Here is a 20431-nt window from a genome sequence, read left to right as displayed (position 1 = left end):
AGTACTAGGACATTGACAGCTGGCATCAAGTAAAGATCTGAGTGGAGTTAAATAGAGCAGCCAGCCCAGGCCTGAACGAGATCAGCTGGAGAAGGAATCTCAGAACCAGCAGCTCCACTCACAGCCACCAGAGGGAGTCCATGAACAGAACTCACCGAAGTACCATTCATAACCACAGGAGGGAGCTCGAGAACAGAATTCACAACAGCATATGCTTTCACCCCTTTTGCTATGAAGCCCCTAAAAATGTCTGGTGCAAGCAATTCCCTTCATAACAAGAGGCATCACTAACCAAACACCACCATGAAGACCAAGGAGATCTCCAAGCAACACCATGAAGACCAAGGAGATCTCCAAACACCACCATGAAGACCAAGGAGATCTCCAAGCAACACCATGAAGACCAAGGAGATCTCCAAACAACACCATGAAGACCAAGGAGATCTCCAAACAACACCATGAAGACCAAGGAGATCTCCAAACACCACCATGAAGACCAAGGAGATCTCCAAGCAACACCATGAAGACCAAGGAGATCTCCAAACACCACCATGAAGACCAAGGAGATCTCCAAACACCACCATGAAGACCAAGGAGATCTCCAAACACCACCACGAAGACCAAGGAGATCTCCAAACACCACCATGAAGACCAAGGAGATCTCCAACAACACCATGAAGAGCAAGGAGATCTCCAAACAAGTCAGGGACATATTTGTTGAGAAGCACAAGTCGGGGTTCAGTTAAAAAAAAAAATATATATATATCCTAATCTCCGATGACCCCCCCCCCCCCTCCCCAGAGCACCATCAAATCCATTATCATCAAATGGAAATATCATAGTAAAACAACAAACCTGCCAAGAGATGGCGCCCACAAAAACGCTCAGCCGGGGCAAGAAGGGCATTAATCAGAGAGGCAGCACAGAGATGAAAGGTAAGCCTGAAGGAGCTGCAGAGTTCCTAATATTTGTCCATACAACCATGATAAGCCGTACTCCATAGAGGTTGCCTTTATGGAAGAGTGGGCAGAAAAAGGCCTTTACTTACACACAAAAATGGTAAGGCTTGTTCTGAGTTTGCCAAAATACATGTTGGAGACCCCCTAAATGTATGGAGGAAGATGCTGTGGTCAGACGAGACCAAAATTGAACTTTTTGGCCACCAAAGTAAACGCTGTATCTGGCATCAAACCAACACAGCTCAACACCCCAAGAACACCATCCCCACAGTGAGACATGGCAGCATCATGCACTGGGGATGTTTATTGGCAGCAGGGACAGGGAAAATGGCCCGAGATGAGGGGAAGTTGGATGGTGCAAAATACAGGGATACTCTTGATCAGAACCCGTTTCAGTGAATGTTTTGGAGTGGCCTAGTCAAAGCCCAGTCCTTAATCCAACTGAGAATCTGTGATCAGACGTGAAGATTGCTGTTCATCGGAGGAAACCATCCAACGTGAAGGAGCTGAAGTAGTTTTGCTTTGAGGAATGGGCAAAAATTCCATTGGCAACATGTGGAAAGCTCAAAAGCGACTTGCAGCTGTAACTGCCAGAAATGGAGGCTCTACAAAGTACTGACTTTAGGTGGGTGAATAGTAATGCACACTGAAGTTTTCAGTGATTTTGTCCTATTTTACTGATGTAAACCCTCCAAAAAAACAACAACAAAAAAAAAAACACAGTTAAAACCCAGGTTATGAGATAGCAAAACACGGAAAATGGCAGGGGTTGAATAGCTTTGCAACTGTATGAACTGTGTAATACTAGTAACCGAGCTTAATCACACACTCCATCCTGCTTGTAGAAGCCCTGCTATACTTATATATAGTAAAAATGTCGTTATTTGGTCTAAGCGCACTTATTTTTTCCTTTTCTGTGTGCATACACGATTTATGTTGCTGCACCACAATTCTGCAGACACTGGAAATATATGTGACAAATGACCACTCACCCAGTACTACCTAAACCAAACAGTAACCACAATTTACCTTAAACTGAGGTTTTTCCGTATTCATCAGCATCACGTCACTAAATAACCTAAATGGGGGAAAAGACAGACATTTAAACTGGTGAAATTTTAGGTATTTTCTACATCTTTGGCCCTTATGAACTGCTAACAGCATCTGCAATACTAATGACCGACCTGCAGGTGGCGATATGGACATTTTCATAACTTTTCATAACTTTTTCTTAACTTTCCAATATTCTTTCTATCTACTGGTTAGAACTGTAACAAGACATATTCTAGCTGTAATTTCTCACTAAGCTTCTCTGGTGCTGATCTTTCCTATACAAGAAGCCCCTGAATATTTATCATTAGTGTAAACTCATTAAAAAACATATGTCACATGACTACAAACACATCATCTGTCGACATAAATGATGAGAAGACTCACGGCATCTGAAGGAGCTGGGGCACGGAAGGCACGCCCGATTTACAGGCTTCACACGACAGGATGGACTCCAGGACAGACACTGGAACATAAGTCAGGCATTTTAGGCTTCCATCACCACTTTTACTATACAAACTCACAATTACTTGTCATTCTGGCCTGAAGAACATGGACGCTCCATGCAACCTGCTTGTTTAAAGCCTGATGCTAAACAAGCAAATATTACACTTTGCACAGAGCGTCAATTTACACAGACCCCCTATAGCAAGTAGGGCAGATAAACGACCCTGCCCCTAACTGCAGATCTCGGGGGAACGAAGCATTGGACGTGTTGAATATCAACATCCTCATTTTTTTTTTTCCTCTGAGAGCCAGATTATCCCTTTAATGCCAAGTTGGGTGCATTTTACAAATCAGAACTTCACCAGAAATGTTCCTCTCATTTGAAGTCTAAGATAAAGCGATTGTCCAGAGACAAGTTATCACCTATCTACTAGATAGGTGACAACTTGTCGATTGTTGAGGATACGATCACTGGGACTAGCACCAATTGGCTGAAAGGGAACTTTTATTCCAGTTAGAATGGGAGTGACAGTGCGCTCTGAATAGTGACGGTGCGCTTTGAATAGTGATGGTGCGCTTTGAATAGAGCGACGGTGCGCCTTGAATAGAGTGATGGTGCACTTTGAATAGAGCGACGGTGCGCTTTGAATAGAGTGACTATTCGCTTTGACTAGAGTGACGGTGCGCTATGACTAGAGTGACGGTGCGCTATGAATAGAGTGACGGTGCGCTATGAATAGAGTGACGGTGCGCTTTGAATAGAGCAACGGTGCGCTATGAATAGAGTGACTATTCGCTTTGAATAGAGTGACAGTGCGCTGCTTGCCAGACCTCTGTCCCAATCATTCCCTCGATATTGGGCTACCGAGTGTTGTCCTCTGCTTTTTCTGGCAGCCCCAAAGAGAATGAATGGCGCGGCAGTCAGGAATCCAATCTTGCACTGGGGATAAAAATTGCCGTGTGTGCCAAACTGTGTAGGTTCGAGTGGTCGGACCCTCACCAATCCGTTTGTTTGAGTTGTACAACGCCTTTAAGTTTTTATGGATTTTTCGCTACATATTTTAGTGAACATCTCTTCAATAGTAGAGTGTCCCACGGTGCGGCTGGGAAAGCGCACACCGTTGTGCTGTAAATTGCCACATTTGTGTGCGGTGATGGCTTTAGTATGTTCTTCACCTGCCCAGGTCAAGCAGAATCTGCATCACAAAACTGCTGCAATCCGGAGTAAACGAGGCAACTAGAGACAAATCAGGAGACACCAAATGCGGGAAATGAATCCCGATGACAGTGGATGTAATCGGAGCCCAAAGATGATGAGGCCGTTCTGTAATTATAGTGAATGTTCCCGGCTGGAGCTGCTGTGAAATCAGATTTGCTCGGTTGTCAGATGCAGGAGATTTGCAGACTCCACAAAAGCGTCCATAAGTAAAAGCCGGAATATAAGGCAATTAATTCCACATCTTATCGCCTAATGTATTTAGCGCCGTGTGCCCTGACGATAGCGGGAGATCTGAGAGCTTTATTCATGGCGGCTGATGCCATCAGACACAGGTCACACGCATGGCAATAAGAGGAGGGAGGTTCAGCACCATACCACCACATTTATTTTTCTTAATTATCGATATTTCTTTGCAGACCAGTTTTCCTATAAGCGATTACCTCCTACGCTGCCGCACAGAGATCTTCTACGTTCTTCCTTCTCGGTGCTGAATGGCTTTTTATTACATATTTCATGTACATTTATATTCCTCTTCTGATGTAGACTGAGCAGAGAGCACTAGATGTATCATGGAGGGTCTAAAAGTTGGACCATCCACGGAGGTCAATAATAATAATAATAATTATTATTTTTTATTTATATAGCGCCAACATATTCCGCAGCACTTTACAATTAAGCGGGGACATGTACAAACAATAAATTCGGTACGAGTTAAGACAATTTAAACAGTGACATTAAGGCCCCGTCTCACTAAGCGATTTACCAACGATCACGACCAGCGATACGACCTGGCCGTGATCGTTGGTAAGTCGCTGTGTGGTCGCTGGGGAGCTGTCACACAGACCGCTCTCCAGCGACCAACGATCAGGGGAACGACTTCGGCATCGTTGAAACTGTCTTCAACGATGCCGAAGTCCCCCTGCAGCACCCGGGTAACCAGGGTAAACATCGGGTTACTAAGCGCAGGGCCGCGCTTAGTAACCCGATGTTTACCCTGGTTACCAAAAAAAACAAACAGTACATACTCGCCTTTCGGTGTCCGTCAGGTCCCTTGCCGTCTGCTTCCTGCTCTGACTGAGCCGCCGTACAGTGAGAGCAGAGCGCAGCGGTGACGTCACTGCTGTGCTGTGCTCTCACTGTACGGCCGGCAGTCAGAGCAGGAAGCAGACGGCAAGGGACCTGACGGACATCAGATGGTGAGTATGTACTGTTTGTTTTTTTTTACGTTTACGCTGGTAACCAGGGTAAACATCGGGTTACTAAGCGCGGCCCTGCGCTTAGTAACCCGATGTTTACCCTGGTTACCAGTGAAGACATCGCTAGATCGGTGTCACACACACCGATTCAGCGATGTCAGCGGGGCCTCAACGACCAAAAAAAGGTCCAGGCCATTCCGACACGACCAGCGATCTCACAGCAGGGGCCTGATCGCTGGTACGTGTCACACATAGCGAGATCGCTACTGAGGTCACTGTTGCGTCACAAAACTTGTGACTCAGCAGCGATCTCGCTATGTGAGACGGGGCCTTTAGGAGTGAGGTCCCTGCTCGCGAGCTTACAATCTACAAGGAAATGGGGGGACACAATAGGTGAAAAGTGCTCGTTATTTCAGGTCTGGCAATTATAATAAATAGGGATTTTCATATAAAGCTGCATGATCCGGTCATCAGCCCGTGAGTTTAAGTGCAATAGTCAAGTATCAAGTGCAGTTATGTGCATGGAGGGTGTGGAGACAGATGAATAGTAGGGTGCAGATTTAGAATAATATTTGGATGGAGGGAACAGGGCAAAGTTAGTTTACTGAGTAGTTGATGTGGTAGGCTTGTTTGAATAGATGGGTTTTTAGAGTGCACTTGAATAGGTTGGGGCTAGGTATCAGTCTGATCGTCTGGGGAAGTGCATTCCAGAGAGCTGGTGCAGCACGAGAGAAGTCTTGTAGACGGAGGTGCGAGGTTCGGATTATGGGGGATGTTAGTCTTAGGTCGTTTGTAGAACGGAGGGCACGTGTAGGGCGATAGACAAAGATGAGGGAGGAGATATAAGGTGGTGCAGAACTGTGGAGAGCTTTGTGGGTAACAGAGGAGTTTATACTGGACCCTGTAGCGAATGGGTAGCCAGTGTAATGACTGGCACAAGATAGAGGCATCGGTGAAGCGACTGGACAGAAATATGACCCTGGCTGCCGCATTCAAGATGGATTGGAGAGGAGAAAGTTTGGTGATAGGGAGACCGATTAGAAGAGAGTTGCAGTAGTCGAGACGAGAATGAATGAGAGCGACAGTAAGAGTCTTAGCAGTTTCAAAGGTGAGAAAAGGTCGGATTCTGGAGATGTTTTTAAGATGCAGGTGACAAGAGCGAGTGAGTGATCGGATGTAGGGAGTAAAGGAAAGTTCAGTGTCGAATATGACCCCAAGACAGCGGGCATGCTGCTTGGGAGTTATGGTTGAGCCCTCCAGGGTAATTTCGATGTTAGGTAGAGTGAGGTTAGTAGAAGGGAGAAACACAAGAAGTTCCGTTTTGGAGAGATGAAGTTTCAGATAGAGGGAGGACATGATGTTAGAGACAGCAGACAGACAATCCTTGTAAGAGGAAGTTCACACTTCCACTTGTCTGTTCCAGTTTAAGAACAAACGGGATAATGTCAAAACCGGTCCAGTTTCATCACTGTTGCAAACTTAAGAAGAGATATTACGGAGTCTGGCAGATTAAACATTTAGAAGCTGTTATGTTCTCATTTTGAATATCCTACCAAAGACAAAGAAATCAATAAATCTTCCAAAAATATTACATTTTATTTATCAACAATTACGAACAATAATAAGAAGCCATGCTATTTAGCAATGGCATATAAGGAAACTTTTTTTTCCATACATATTGATCAAATGAAGTTCACAGATGGAGCTAAAAAAGAGAGAGACAACAAAGCTGTTTATAAAGGGTTTATATGCTGGAGAGGAACATAGCTGTTTATAAAGGGTTTATATGCTGGAGGAACATAGCTCTTTATAAAGGGTTTATATGCTGGGGAAGAACATAGCTGTTTATAAAGGGTTTATATGCTGGAGGGGAACATAGCTGTTTATAAAGGGTTTATATGCTGGAGGAGAACATAGCTGTTTATAAAGGGGTTTATATGCTGGAGGGGAACATAGCTGTTTATAAAGGGTTTATATGCTGGAGAGGAACATAGCTGTTTATAAAGGGTTTATATGCTGGAGAGGAACATAGCTGTTTATAAAGGGTTTATATGCTGGAGAGGAACATAGCTCTTTATAAAGGGTTTATATGCTGGGGAAGAACATAGCTCTTTATAAAGGGTTTATATGCTGGGGAAGAACATAGCTGTTTATAAAGGGTTTATATGCTGGAGGGGAACATAGCTGTTTATAAAGGGTTTATATGCTGGAGAGGAACATAGCTGTTTATAAAGGGTTTATATGCTGGAGAGGAACATAGCTGTTTATAAAGGGTTTATATGCTGGAGGAACATAGCTCTTTATAAAGGGTTTATATGCTGGGGAAGAACATAGCTGTTTATAAAGGGTTTATATGCTGGAGGGGAACATAGCTGTTTATAAAGGGTTTATATGCTGGAGAGGAACATAGCTGTTTATAAAGGGTTTATATGCTGGAGAGGAACATAGCTGTTTCTCCTGGATTAATCTGCTGGAGACGAACATAACTGGTTATAAAGGGTTTATATGCTGGAGACAAACATAGCTGTTTATAAAGGGTTTATATGGTGGAGGAGAACATAGCTGTTTATAAAGGCTTTATATGCTGGAGAGGAACATAGCTGTTTATAAAGGGTTTATATGCTGGAGGAGAACATAGCTGTTTATAAAGGGGTTTATATGCTGGAGGGGAACATAGCTGTTTATAAAGGGGTTTATATGCTGGAGGGGAACATAGCTGTTTATAAAGTGTTTATATGCTGGAGGGGAACATAGCTGTTTATAATGGGTTTATATTCTGGAGACGAACATAGCTGTTTATAATGGGTTTATATTCTGGAGAGGAACATAGCTGTTTCTACTGGATTAATCTGCTGGAGGGGAACATAGCTGTTTCTAAACGGTTAATCTACTGGAGACGAACATGGCTGTTTCTAAAGTAGTAAATTGCTAAGAGGACAGAGCTGCTTGTAAATGGTTAATCTGAGTCTTTTACTGAATTCAGTACAAACCAGCAGGAGCCAAGTGACACAGAAGGGAAGGCTGTAGGATTTAGCACTGCTGCTGTTTCCTGCCATCTCCTCCTGCTGCTCCATAATCCACAGGAATCCATCTTACATTGCTCCTTATGTGACTTTGCTCAGGATGAAGAGAACAGGATACACACAGTCCAGCCTCCCCGCTCATAGTGGTATCATTCAGCTCAGAAACAAAAAGTCTTACATTTCTACCAAAACAGTGAGACAGCAGAGCGCACATGTTTAGCTACACACAGCTACCTTTCTTACAGGTTCAGATTAGAGAGGACATTTGTTCATTTTCCTAATTATATATATATGTGATAAAGGTTCCTACTTGGCGGCCTGTAATGCAGGACAGGTCGACCCACATAACAGGGTGTATTAAACTTATGTTAATTGGTTTTCTAACAAATTAATGATAGTTTTCGGAATCACAAGTTGTTGTTTTTTTTTTTGTTTTTGTTTTGTTTTTTAATTCAGAACCCATTAGTTCTGCCAACTAGTCAGGGTCCAAACTTCCACTGGTGAATGAGCCGAATGTGGTACTGCAGCTCGGCTGAGTTGAGGTTAAGCGGCAGTACCAGGCACGGCCTTTGGACAAGGGTGGTGCTGTTTCAGGATGAAAATTAATATTTTTGTCTTATGTCCATTAGTTTCCAGACACGTTATCTAGAGAAGACCGTACTCACCTACTGACATGGACGGAGCAGGGGGAAACTGGTCTACAGGTATAAAGTCTGGAGGCCGGCCGTACGTCATTTCATATAGTAAGTGGCCGAAGCAGTGCACGTCAATACTTTCCAAAGTCTGCAAAATGAGGAGCACATCACCAAAAGGTCAGAGGAACGTAGAGTCTCATACTAAAGGTAAAGATTTTCTCCAAGCAGAATTGTACCGCTTCCCCATTCTCTCCAGCACTGCCTGCGTTAGAAAGCAACTTCAGGCTGGTGCTGCCGAGTCCGGTCCTACGTGTCACAGCACAGGCAGTCAGTGTGCGGAGCCCCCCCAAGGATGGCACTAGCTCTAGTAGGAAGCCTCGGCTTCTAGGTTTGTCTGCGTCACCTCACCCTTCACAGCAACATATGATGCTGCATGGGACTGCAGGAAACATCAACTAAGTTATCACTGTATCACCTGAGTTGTTACATGGGACTGCAGGTGACATCTACCACATCATATATACCCAAAGAGTTATCACTGTTATTCTGTAATGTTACATAGGGCTGCAAGTAACATCTGCCACATGATATATACCCAGAGAGCTATCACTGTTATCTGTGGTGTTACATAGGACTGCAGCTGACATCTACTACATTATGTGCGTTCAGTTGGTTATCACTGTTGTCTGTGTTGTTACATAGGACTGCAAATGGCATCTATTACATTATATGTGTCTCAGGAGTTATCCCTGTGCTATATGGTGTGTTACATAGGACTGCAGGAAACATTTACTACATTTGCAGAAAGGGAAACATGCCTTTAATTTTGGTTACCATTACTTTATTTTCATGGGAGGAGAAAGGGCGTGTAAATGGGCGTGAGCTATTAAAAAAGGGGTGTGACTTGTCCTGCACACCCGGACAGGACTGCGACCCCTGCGCGCCACCCCAGGACTGCGACCCCTGCGCGCCACCCCAGGACTGCGACCCCTGCGCGCCACGACAGGACTGCGACCCCTGCGCGCCACGACAGGACTGCGACCCCTGCGCGCCACGACAGGACTGCGACCCCTGCGCGCCACGACAGGACTGCGACCCCTGCGCGCCACGACAGGACTGCGACCCCTGCGCGCCACGACAGGACTGCGACCCCTGCGCGCCACGACAGGACTGCGACCCCTGCGCGCCACGACAGGACTGCGACCCCTGCGCGCCACGACAGGACTGCGACCCCTGCGCGCCACGACAGGACTGCGACCCCTGCGCGCCACGACAGGACTGCGACCCCTGCGCGCCACGACAGGACTGCGACCCCTGCGCGCCACGACAGGACTGCGACCCCTGCGCACCACGACAGGACTGCGACCCCTGCGCACCACGACAGGACTGCGACCCCTGCGCACCACGACAGGACTGCGACCCCTGCGCACCACGACAGGACTGCGACCCCTGCGCACCACGACAGGACTGCGACCCCTGCGCACCACGACAGGACTGCGACCCCTGCGCACAGCATGGCCACCCATCTACAGCAGGAACTTACATTGATTTTTCGGAACTGTGTGAAGTAGGATCTGTAGAAGGACGGCAGGCCGAGCAGGGAGTTCTCCAGGTCCATGAGCCGACACGTCTCCCCTTCAAGCATAACATTAGAAGCATGGAGGTGACCATAGGGAAAGCCCCGATCATGGAGAAACTTTAGTACCTGGAGGATCCGGGGGGAAAAAAAATGACAAAAGAAGCTTCTATGAAGTCAGTTCTCCCTCTCAATTCATTTAAAAATGAGTTTTTCCTACAAAATATATTTATCTCCTATGGACACATGAGAAAGCTGGGACCCCGACCAATCACGGGAATGACGGTTCGGAAATTCCCTGTGTGAGTGAAGCAGCTTTCATTGTCTATGGGCCTGATGGAGATGTCTCCCTCAGGCCCATAACAGTAACTACAGCAGAGGTCGCACATGCTCACTACTGCTCCAATCCCACAGGGGGCTAAGAGACCCCCTTGTTCTCCTGATTTGTGGGATCCCAGAGATTGTACATTTATAATCTATCCAGAATTAGTCAGTATACCGCAGACAATGGATGGAGCAGCAACGTCACCTCCAGTCCACTCCTCCCAGGCCACGATCTTACGAACTGGAGGGGTGGACGCTGCACCGACCTAACAAGCATCGTTTATCCAGTTGATAGGTGATACTTTTTCAAGATCCTTTTAAAAGTGTCAGGCTACGTGCACACGTTCAGGATTTCTTGCAGAAATTTCCTGAGCAAAACCGGACATTTTCTGCAAGAAATCCGCATGCGTTTTTGACATGTTTCTTTACGGAGCCTCCCAATGCATTAAATAGCGGGAAAAATGCGAAAAATCCACAAAATTAATGAACATGCTGTGTTTTTTTACCGCAATGCGTTTTTTTTTTTGCGGAAAAGCCTCAGAAAAGAACCTCCATATAACAGCACATTTGGTTTCTCTGTGCCTCTCACAATGCAAAACCCATAAAACTGAAGAAAGTGTTTATTTTAAAAGGGGGGATTAAAATAAGTGGAGGTCCAACTTGCAAAATTCCTCCAAACAACAGAATAAAGGGGCAGACGTGCTCCCGTCCATCATTTACACAGGTATAGTGCCACACAGCCAGTTGTGGCCATGTGTGGTACTGCAGCTTGTCAACAGTCACCCAGCTCTGCAGCCCATTCATTATTTTTTGGGTTCATTAATCTTTATTTATTCTGCATGATATTTTCAATCCTTCCCCATAACCGCAGCCTTACTGCAAAACATGACAAATACCTCTAAAATCTGTCTCCCAAGTGTTTTGATTTGCTGCAGGTCCAGCCCTTGGATTTTTCTGGGATTACAGTATTTCTTTAAAAATGGATCTTTAGGTTTGGCCTGAAACAGAAAGGCAAATCAGCTGAAGCTAAAAATACACCAGGAAATGCAGGTACAAAAAAACCCCAGAAATTCAGGTCAGAGGCTCGCTGCAGCCTGGGCGGAAGCTCACATTCACATTAATGCAAATCAGAGGGCGACGGAAGAACATGAGCTCCAACCACCGACTGCACACACCGAGAAACGTACAACAAAGACCGAGAACAACCACGGTAGACAAATCCACGGGGCCTAATCTACATGGAACCTGCTGTAACAAGCTGCATAATCTCCGACGCGTCCTCTACCCCTGACCGTACACAACACGTGAACCCGGCCTAAAGGTATCAGGTGCGGATTTTAGGCGCAAATTACTAAGCTGAAATCCGCAGAACTTCTGCCTCTAAAAAAAAAAATCAAATTTCAGATATCATGAACTTTCTATATTCGGGATTTTTCCCTCTATGATGATCAGGGGTGTGGAGTCGGAGTTCTGGAGTCAGAGTCGGTGTCATGGAAATGTCGAAGTCGGAGGTTTGGCTTACTGACTCCACAGCCCTGATGATGATGCATGATGGTGCACACTTTACAAAATTGGAAAATCGAAAAGGAGCCACCAGTCCAGTGTCGCCGCTGTTACCTTGTAGATCAGATCCTTTAACGTTCCCTTTTCATTGAACGGCCTGATGACGAGGGCGGAGGACTCACTGGCTGTGACGAATGTGACGCGGTGGATGTACGGATGCTGCCGAAATAGGACAAAATCTATCAATTTATGGAAAAATCGACATGACGGCAAAATAATAACAGACGGTAAGAATGTACAGACAGACACTACATGTGTGAGCGGCACATTCTCTGCCAGAGACATTACTCTCTCGATGTTTCAGACAATAAAATGTGACATTTCTCAGGAGGCACGTTATAAACTGTCATGGATGACAGCGGAGGGCGAGCGCCCGGCGCCAGAAAACTGGCAAATCTTTCCGGAGAATTAGGTCATCGGAAGGTACAGGGTCATTTATGGATGAAGGCCGACACTTGCTATTTCTGGCTCCTAATAAACCAATGTCGTCAAACTTTTCCGTTCTGTAGGGCGACACTAGTCGTAAAGTCTAGAATCAGAGCTTTTAGGATCCTCCGATGTCCCTGAAGTCATTGGCGGAGGGTTCAGCCGTCGGGATTGTAAATCTTTAATATCCATCACATTAGCCTTATTTTTTTCTATGGAGGCCCCAGTAGTGACAACAGGTCCATGTGGGACCGTGACTGTGTGTAAGGTGCATAAACCCGAAATGTAATTATGTGGTGCAGGACGACGGTAACTGCACAAGACATGGCTGAATATATTCAAATGGAATCGAACTTTACAAAAATCCATGTACTTCATACAGATTTCTTGTAATTCGCGCTGCGCAAATTCAGCAAAGTACCGGCCAGCTGGCTGCTATCTTGCTGAATAAATCATACCGGGAGGGCAAAAAGTTAAACAACATAAAACGAAATACTCCTTTCACCGCTCACCTCTCCTGAGCATCGTAAAGTCACAACACGCACTCTAGATCGGGATTTCTGGCCACGAACATCATAAGGTAACAACGCCCCGACGCGCGCCACAAACTTGTGCAGTTAAATATCGGGTCTGGTGGTGACCGGAAGTCCCAGCTTAGAGTGCATGCCGTCACTACCATACAACGCACATCCAGGGGCCTACACACAGAAGTCCTCGTCTAGCATGAAGAGTCCCAGGGTTTCATCGCGCACAGGGGACAGCGAGTAACAGAAGTGGCTGGAGAGGTGAGCGGGAAGGTATTATTAGTAGTTTTGGGGTTTATTTTCTACATCTCACATTTATTATCATCTGGGATCCCCCCAGACCACAAAGCAAAAATAAGGGACCTTCAATTCACGGTGAATAAATTCGCTGCAAATCGAAGTTCCTGGTAAAATCTGTGTGATTTGGCAAATTCTCATCAGATCCGCTCATCTCTGGAAGCAATGTGTACTCACCGTCCATGATGGCAGCAGTTTTATCGCACACTGAAAGTCTTTATCCTGCAGATATTTATCAGGACCCAAATCAGCCTAAAATGCAAAAAAAAAAAAAAAAAAAAATAACATTTTTAGCAATTGGCACGGATCGCTCTCAGTACCGCGGGGACAGCAAGGCAATCACAAACTCTGTGGAATTAAATCTAGTATAATAAAAAAAGGATCAAGTAAAGGAAAACTACAGAAGAGGCGTTTCCGGTGATCTTCACTTTTTGCTTCGGTGAACTTCTCCTTGTTCTACATTCACACTTTTTTCGTTGCTTTTTTTTTTTTTGCACAGTATTTTTGCTGTTTTTTTTTTTTTTTTTATACAAGACCCAAGTCAGTCATCATTTGCATTTTTTTTAGTCACTTTTTTTTTTTTTTTTTTTTAATCTTGTGACATTTGTTAATATTTTTGCACCAAATTTATCAGGATGGCACACATGATTTATGAATTTTACGCAAAACTAAAAACGCTGTTTATTTTTGTCAAACTTTTTTGTAATTTTGTTGGCCTAAACGTAAAAAAAAAAAGCACATTAAAATAATGAAAAGTAAATAAAAACATCAAAAGCCAGACAAAAAAAAAGGCACACATACAATAATGAATCTGGCCCATGGTATCACAACAATCACAGTTTAACATATTAGCGGTGCTAATGCTTATTTATTTATTAAGAAACTGTATATATCCATTTGTAGAATGTAGGGGGTCCCGCTTCGTGGGAACACTGCCTCAAGTCACCTAAGAACTAGGACTCAGCCAGGGTAAGGCACAAGTACTCATCAGAAACAGATTGGGCATGTTGGTTTTCAACATGCCCAATCCTTTGGTCTCAAAAGGTCAGAAATCTATCTGTCGACCCCTATAGCAAATATACATCTCTGCCACCAGCGATAACTGCGAAGCACATGATGCCCATTACGGATGCACGTACCCAGCTTAAGACGAGCGGCTCCTTTGGTTGACTCTTACACTTCATCAGGAAATATCTTTTCCGTAATCTCCAACCTGCAGCAAAAGACACAAGACGATGCGGTCACCGAAAACCGAAGCTCCGGGGTCACTGTTCATGTTCCCGATCACATAGATGAACTCACCGATGTCCTTCAGGGGCTCAACCACCTCGAATTTGGGCTCTGATCGGAAAAACATTGAAACTTGCTGCAAGGCAACTTCTGCAGGGGAAAGAAATAGAAAACGTGAGGGACATCGGAGGTGCCGGACTCCGAGGGGCCCAGCTTTAATGTAGAGACGAAATTAAAGGGCTTGTCCAGCGTCGCCCCCTTTTGCAGCGGAAGGGAGCAGTGCCAGTGGTGTTACGATGCCACATACTTGCCGATTGTGCAAGTGCATCTGCAGGTGTAGAGTGTCGTAACATCACGATCGGCACCGCTGAACCGTTAACACAGGAGTGAACCGCACCAGACAACCTCTTTAATAAATCATATGAATGCCTGAGCCAACTAGTAATAATAATAATTTAAAAAAAATAATAATCAAACAGAGTCCGAATTTGCTTAGCAGAAACTCAGAAGTTTTTGAGAAGTTTTGGAATTTGGAAGAGGTTTTGCACAGTTTCCGCTCCAAAAACTCCTCCATATTTCGATATTGGCGCTATCCAGCACTCCTTACTAATGCAATTCGTTTGAATTAAAACCTCGCTAATCGAATTCTCAAAAACAAAATAAATAAGAAATAAAGTGAAAGACTGTAATAAAAAAGCGAGGTGTGGATGAAGTCTTATACATCACGACTCGCCATCCGGCTTCTCTGTGAAATAATTTGGCAAGTGACAATTAAAGGTTGATAATGAAAACAAGATTTCAGCTCCTGGAAGAGATGGTGTGCGGAGCAGCGGCGATTGCATCATCTGGTGGTGTTCTGTTGTATTCCCATAACGCTGTGTGGTGAGGACAGAACAGACACGGCCTCATGCGGGGAGAGAGCAGCTGTAGCCCAGGTGTGTGCAGGCACCACATGCAAACACAATTCTGCTTTACTGCAAACTTCCGTATTCTTCTCCTCTTTAGTCAGTGACCCCTTCTAATCTTAAAACTGACCTGAGCAGCTCCTTATAACATGGTATCCCCCTCGCAAGGATATGCCAACATTTAGTGATAACTTTTACCCTGCATGGCAGTGCTCCTGACCCCCTGGCGGTGCCCCTGACTCCCTGGCAATGCTCCCGACCCCTTGGCGGTGCCTTTTGCAGGGGATGCAGCACTGAAGAAATTATTCTGCTCCTTCAATTTGTGGGGGTCCCAAGTCTCAGCTTTCAAGCAATGATTAAAGTGATGGTATATCCAAGTCATAGATTATTACTTACAGAGATGGGAATACCGCTATAAAAGTTTATTCTCCAAATCACCAGATATCCTTAACCATTAGATATGGGTAGCTTGCTGATCGCTGGGGATTCGATCACTGGAAACCCCAACGATTCTGAGATTGAGGCTCTAAAACCCCCAAAAATGAGAATCTGCAGCCCTGTCTTGAATGAAGCGGAGATGTACATGGTTTACCTCCACTCCATTCACTGTCTATAGGACTGACGACAATAGCTGAGGCTTGTAGTCTGCTAGCAGTCCCATCATCTATACTGTCCCTGCTGCTGTTACATGGCGTTCCCTCTTCATTTAGCGAATCAGTGGAAGTCCTAGTGGTCGGATCCCACATATCTGTAACTGATAGCTCAGTGACAGGGATGGTGGGAAATCCCTTTAAATAGGCTATCCAACCAAATCTACTTATCACCTATCCTCATGTTTGGTTGTGGGGTTGGGGCGGGGGCACGTGAGATCAGGATTTCTTTCACAATGTCAGTGCACTACAGAAGTGAATGGTAAGGTAGTCGCACATATGCACCCCCGCTGCATCCCCATGGGAGGTACCTGACCCCATTCTACAACACAGACATATATAAAGACAGGACAAGGGGGTGCTATAATAAACCACCAATCACATACCAGTGTAATTAGCAGAGTAATTACTGGGGTCAAGGAACTTCTTCACTGGTTCGCAGCCGCTGAGGATATGATTGGACGTGATGTGGCTCAGATAATTCTGAAGTCCTTTCTGTCTCTCGGCTATGAATTCCCGGTCCATGTTACCTATTAGTTTCTTAGGCGGGAGAGGTAGACTTAATCCTGAGATCTGGGGGAAAAAAAAAAATCAAAGGAAACAAAGTTCAAAGGTTGCAAAAATCAAACTTAGAAGAGCAAATACACAAAGCTGAGCAACAAGAGAAGTCTGGACCTCCTGACACGAGGCAGCGAAACCAGAGGCAGCGCACCCGCAGAGGCAGCGCACCCACAGAGGCAGCGCAACCGCAGAGGCAGCTCAACCCGCAGAGGCAGCTCAACCCGCAGAGGCAGCTCAACCCGCAGAGGCAACGCACCCGCAGAGGCAGCGCAACCGCAGAGGCAGCGCAACCGCAGAGGCAGCGCAACCACAGAGGCAGCGCAACCACAGAGGCAGCGCAACCAGAGGCAGCGCAACCACAGAGGCAGCGCACCCACAGAACGTTCTCTTACACTGCAACATTCCAGCAGTTCTCTACTTTAACCCCTTCGTATCGCAGCCATTTTCCATATTTTTCCTTTGCTGGATCTGTGTGTTGAGCTGTGGGTTCAATTGGTTCCATTTATGAGATTCACAAGATGCAATGATCGCTGTTTATTACATTTCTTTTAAGGCAGCTGCAAACCCCTCAAAACTGCCATTTTGGCATTTCAACATTGGTTTTGCTTTATAGCGTACTTTATGGGATTAATAACTTTCCATTGTGATAAATCAGAGGTGAAAATGGCAAATATGTTTTATTTTAAATAGGTAAAAGGAGATGATTTTATTTTATTACTTTTCATTGTATTTTTACCTTTGAGCTTGTGACTGTTCCAGTATAAAGTGCTAGGCTGCACAAGGGTATCAAAATGTCAGCGACGTTGGCCTACAGACTGCATTGTAAGGAAGAGGGTGCGGTGGGCGATGGGATGCCAGACAGATAGAAAGTTGGGGCAATGGGCTGCCAGGCGGACGGGACGTTGGGGCAGGCAATGGGCTGCCAGACAGATAAAAAGTTGGGGCAATGGGCTGCCAGGCAGACGGGACGTTGGGGCGGGCTGCCTTTCAAGAAAATCTGCCACCATTCCAGACTTGCTAGTTTTAGTAAATAATACTATTCTCCATTAAATAACAATTCTGGAGCAGGTTTTCTTAAATCTGTGTCGTGTCGTTCCTCTGTTATTCCTCCTAGAAATAATGACTTTGGCAGCCTGGTGTCACCATTCCCCTGGTGAACAGGGCGTGTCCCTGTAGTCTGGCACTATCACCACTGATTGGATAGTGTGAGGGTGTGTAGGGACACGCCCCCGCCTGCGCACACTCCCTTGGAAAAAGCTTAAACAGGGGGCCAGAGTCATTTAAAGGTACAGTACTCACTATCTTTACTTCCATCCCTAAGGTTTCCTATCCCTGTTCCTTACTATCATGCCCCCTTTTTTTGCTGTATACACCATAATTAGGCACTAATTGAAAACTTTTTCATACTTTTTCCGTAGCCGAATCACGTGGAGGTAGTTAACCATCATAGGGATTGACAATGGAATATATAAAAAAGATTTTTGGAAGCTTCATTGCTCCACAAATTTATAAATATTTAATCTTCACTCCAATTCTAATAGCAGCTCCATTCTTAAAGGTGATGATTCACCTGTAATTTGTGTAACCTTTTTTTTTTGGCTGTTTTTTTGCATATTGCTGTCCCCATACTAACTGGTTTTACTTTGAATCTTTTAATATTGTATCAATAAAAATTTTCATGTAATTTTATGGTATATAGCTTCCCGTCTATTTTTTTAATTTATGTTATTTAAGTAAATTGTTATTTAATGGAGAATAATATTATTTACTGATATAAGCTGTCCGGAATGGTGACAGATTTTCTTGAAAGGCAACCAACCTCACCCTTTTATCCTCCAGCAGGTCTTCTGCAGCTCTTGATCTGCCGGCAGGTCTTCTGCTGTTCCGGAAGAGCAGAAGAGCCTCCGGAGGGAGGGTCAGGAGCTGCAGAAGAGCCGCAGGAGGGAGGGTCAGGAGCTGCAGAAAAGTCGCCAGAGGGAGGGTCAGGAGCTGCAGAAGAACCGCCAGAGGGAGGGTCAGGAGCAGCTGAAGAACCGCCAGAGGGAGGGTCAGGAGCAGCTGAAGAACCGCCAGAGAGAAGGTCAGGAGCTGCAGAAGAGCCACCGGAGGGAGGGTCAGGAGCTGCAGAAGAACCGCCAGAGAGAGGGTCAGGAGCTGCAGAAGAGCCGCCGGAGGGAGGGTCAGGAGCTGTAGAAGAACCGCCGGAGGGAGGGTCAGGAGCTGCAGAAGAGCTGCCGGAGGGAGGGTCAGGAGCTGCAGAAGAACCGCGGGAGAGAGGGTCAGGAGCTGCAGAAGAGCCGCTGAAGAGAGGGTCAGGAGCTGCAGAAGAACCGCCAGAGAAGGTCAGGAGCTGCAGAAGAGCCGCCAGAGGGAGGGTCAGGAGCTGCAGAAGAACCGCCGGTCAGGAGCTGCAGAAGAGCCGCCGGAGGGAGGGTCAGGAGCTGCAGAAGAACCGCCCGAGAGAGAATCAGGAGCTGCAGAAGAGCCACAGGAGAGAGGGTCAGGAGCTGCAGAAGAGCTGCCGGAGGGAGGGTCAGGAGCGGCAGAAGAGCTGCCGGAGGGAGGGTCAGGAGCTGCAGAAGAGGCGCCAGAGGGAGGGTCAGGAGCTGCAGAAGAACCGCCGGTCAGGAGCTGCAGAAGAGCCGCCGGAGGGAGGGTCAGGAGCTGCAGAAGAGGCGCTGGAGGGAGGGTCAGGAGCTGCAGAAGAACCGCCGGAGAATCAGGAGCTGCAGAAGAGCCGCCGGAGGGAGGGTCAGGAGCTGCAGAAGAGCCACCGGAGGGTCAGGAGCTGCAGAAGAGCCGCCGGAGAGAGGGTCAGGAGCTGCAGAAGAGCCGCCGGAGGGAGGGTCAGGAGCTGCAGAAGAGCTGCCGGAGGGAGGGTCAGGAGCTGCAGAAGAACCGCCAGAGAGAAGGTCAGGAGCTGCAGAAGAGCCGCCAGAGGGAGGGTCAGGAGCTGCAGAAGAACCGCCGGAGAGGGGTCAGGAGCTGCAGAAGAGCCGCCGGAGAGAGGGTCAGGAGCTGCAGAAGAGCCGCCGGAGGGAGGGTCAGGAGCTGCAGAAGAACCGCCAGAGAGAAGGTCAGGAGCTGCAGAAGAGCCGCCAGAGGGAGGGTCAGGAGCTGCAGAAGAGCCGCCGGAGGATCAAGAGCTGCGACGGCATAAGACAGGCAAGAACCTAGGACAGATGAGTATAAGGATTTTTTTTTTTTTTTACTTTAAAACTTTATCAGTCCTCAAAAGAACCCAGTAAAATGTCGGCCGGCTAAATATTTGCATATCAATTCAGCAAAAATGTTGGTTTTGCTAAAATCCTAAAATGTTTTAAAAATCTACGATTCAATTCATTACAGATTAATCTCGCTCCTCTCCAGGCCCTGCACTCAGACTGTCCAATAGTATTGACAAGGGAAACTGCAACGCCTAATTGTCATTGAACGCTTAGATTTCCAGGAGCAACAATAGAGGAATGGTGAAAGTAAAAATGTATATGTATTTTTTTGTGTTTTTATCGATTCATTATAATATTTACTAAAAAGCAATAAATACGTGTCAGGAGAGCTGAAAGCGAATCGCATCTGAATTTTGGAACGAAGCTTTGTTTTAATGATGATGAATCAAACGATCAAATGAATAAAAGAAAGAAAAAAAACACAAGTGCCACAAAGCGTTAATCATTTGTACACATCTGATTTCATAGAGTCACATTTCAATCAGGAAACTAGAGCGCCGGAATAAAGAGTCTTTTGATCAGTGAGCGGATAAAGCGCGGAGAGCAAATTTCTTTCATACCCGTAGCAAATGAGTGATTTTATCAGCAGTCCAGCTGACGGCCGCACCGGGGACTGATA

At 45.9% G+C, this 20431-nt stretch overlaps 1 protein-coding gene across 3 annotated transcripts in view; it reads right to left on the bottom strand.

The window, feature by feature from the left end:
* Positions 1-20431, bottom strand: part of PXK (PX domain containing serine/threonine kinase like) — a 58030-nt gene that overhangs the window by 19884 nt on the left and 17715 nt on the right. For all 3 annotated transcript variants that reach the window (XM_077278637.1, XM_077278638.1, XM_077278639.1), the window contains exons 4-13: positions 16411-16597; positions 14542-14619; positions 14379-14452; positions 13417-13491; positions 12047-12151; positions 11326-11427; positions 10073-10234; positions 8560-8677; positions 2397-2475; positions 1989-2037 (exon numbers count right to left, since the gene is read on the bottom strand). In XM_077278637.1, the coding sequence (XP_077134752.1) occupies positions 1989-2037; positions 2397-2475; positions 8560-8677; positions 10073-10234; positions 11326-11427; positions 12047-12151; positions 13417-13491; positions 14379-14452; positions 14542-14619; positions 16411-16597 (1029 nt within the window). The remainder of the gene's footprint in view (positions 1-1988; positions 2038-2396; positions 2476-8559; positions 8678-10072; positions 10235-11325; positions 11428-12046; positions 12152-13416; positions 13492-14378; positions 14453-14541; positions 14620-16410; positions 16598-20431) is intronic.

Source organism: Ranitomeya variabilis, chromosome 8 (genome assembly GCF_051348905.1).
Source record: "Ranitomeya variabilis isolate aRanVar5 chromosome 8, aRanVar5.hap1, whole genome shotgun sequence".
NCBI lineage: Eukaryota > Metazoa > Chordata > Amphibia > Anura > Dendrobatidae > Ranitomeya > Ranitomeya variabilis.
The sequence above is the reverse complement of the archived record's forward strand: the minus strand, read 5'-3'. Positions and strand labels throughout refer to the sequence as shown.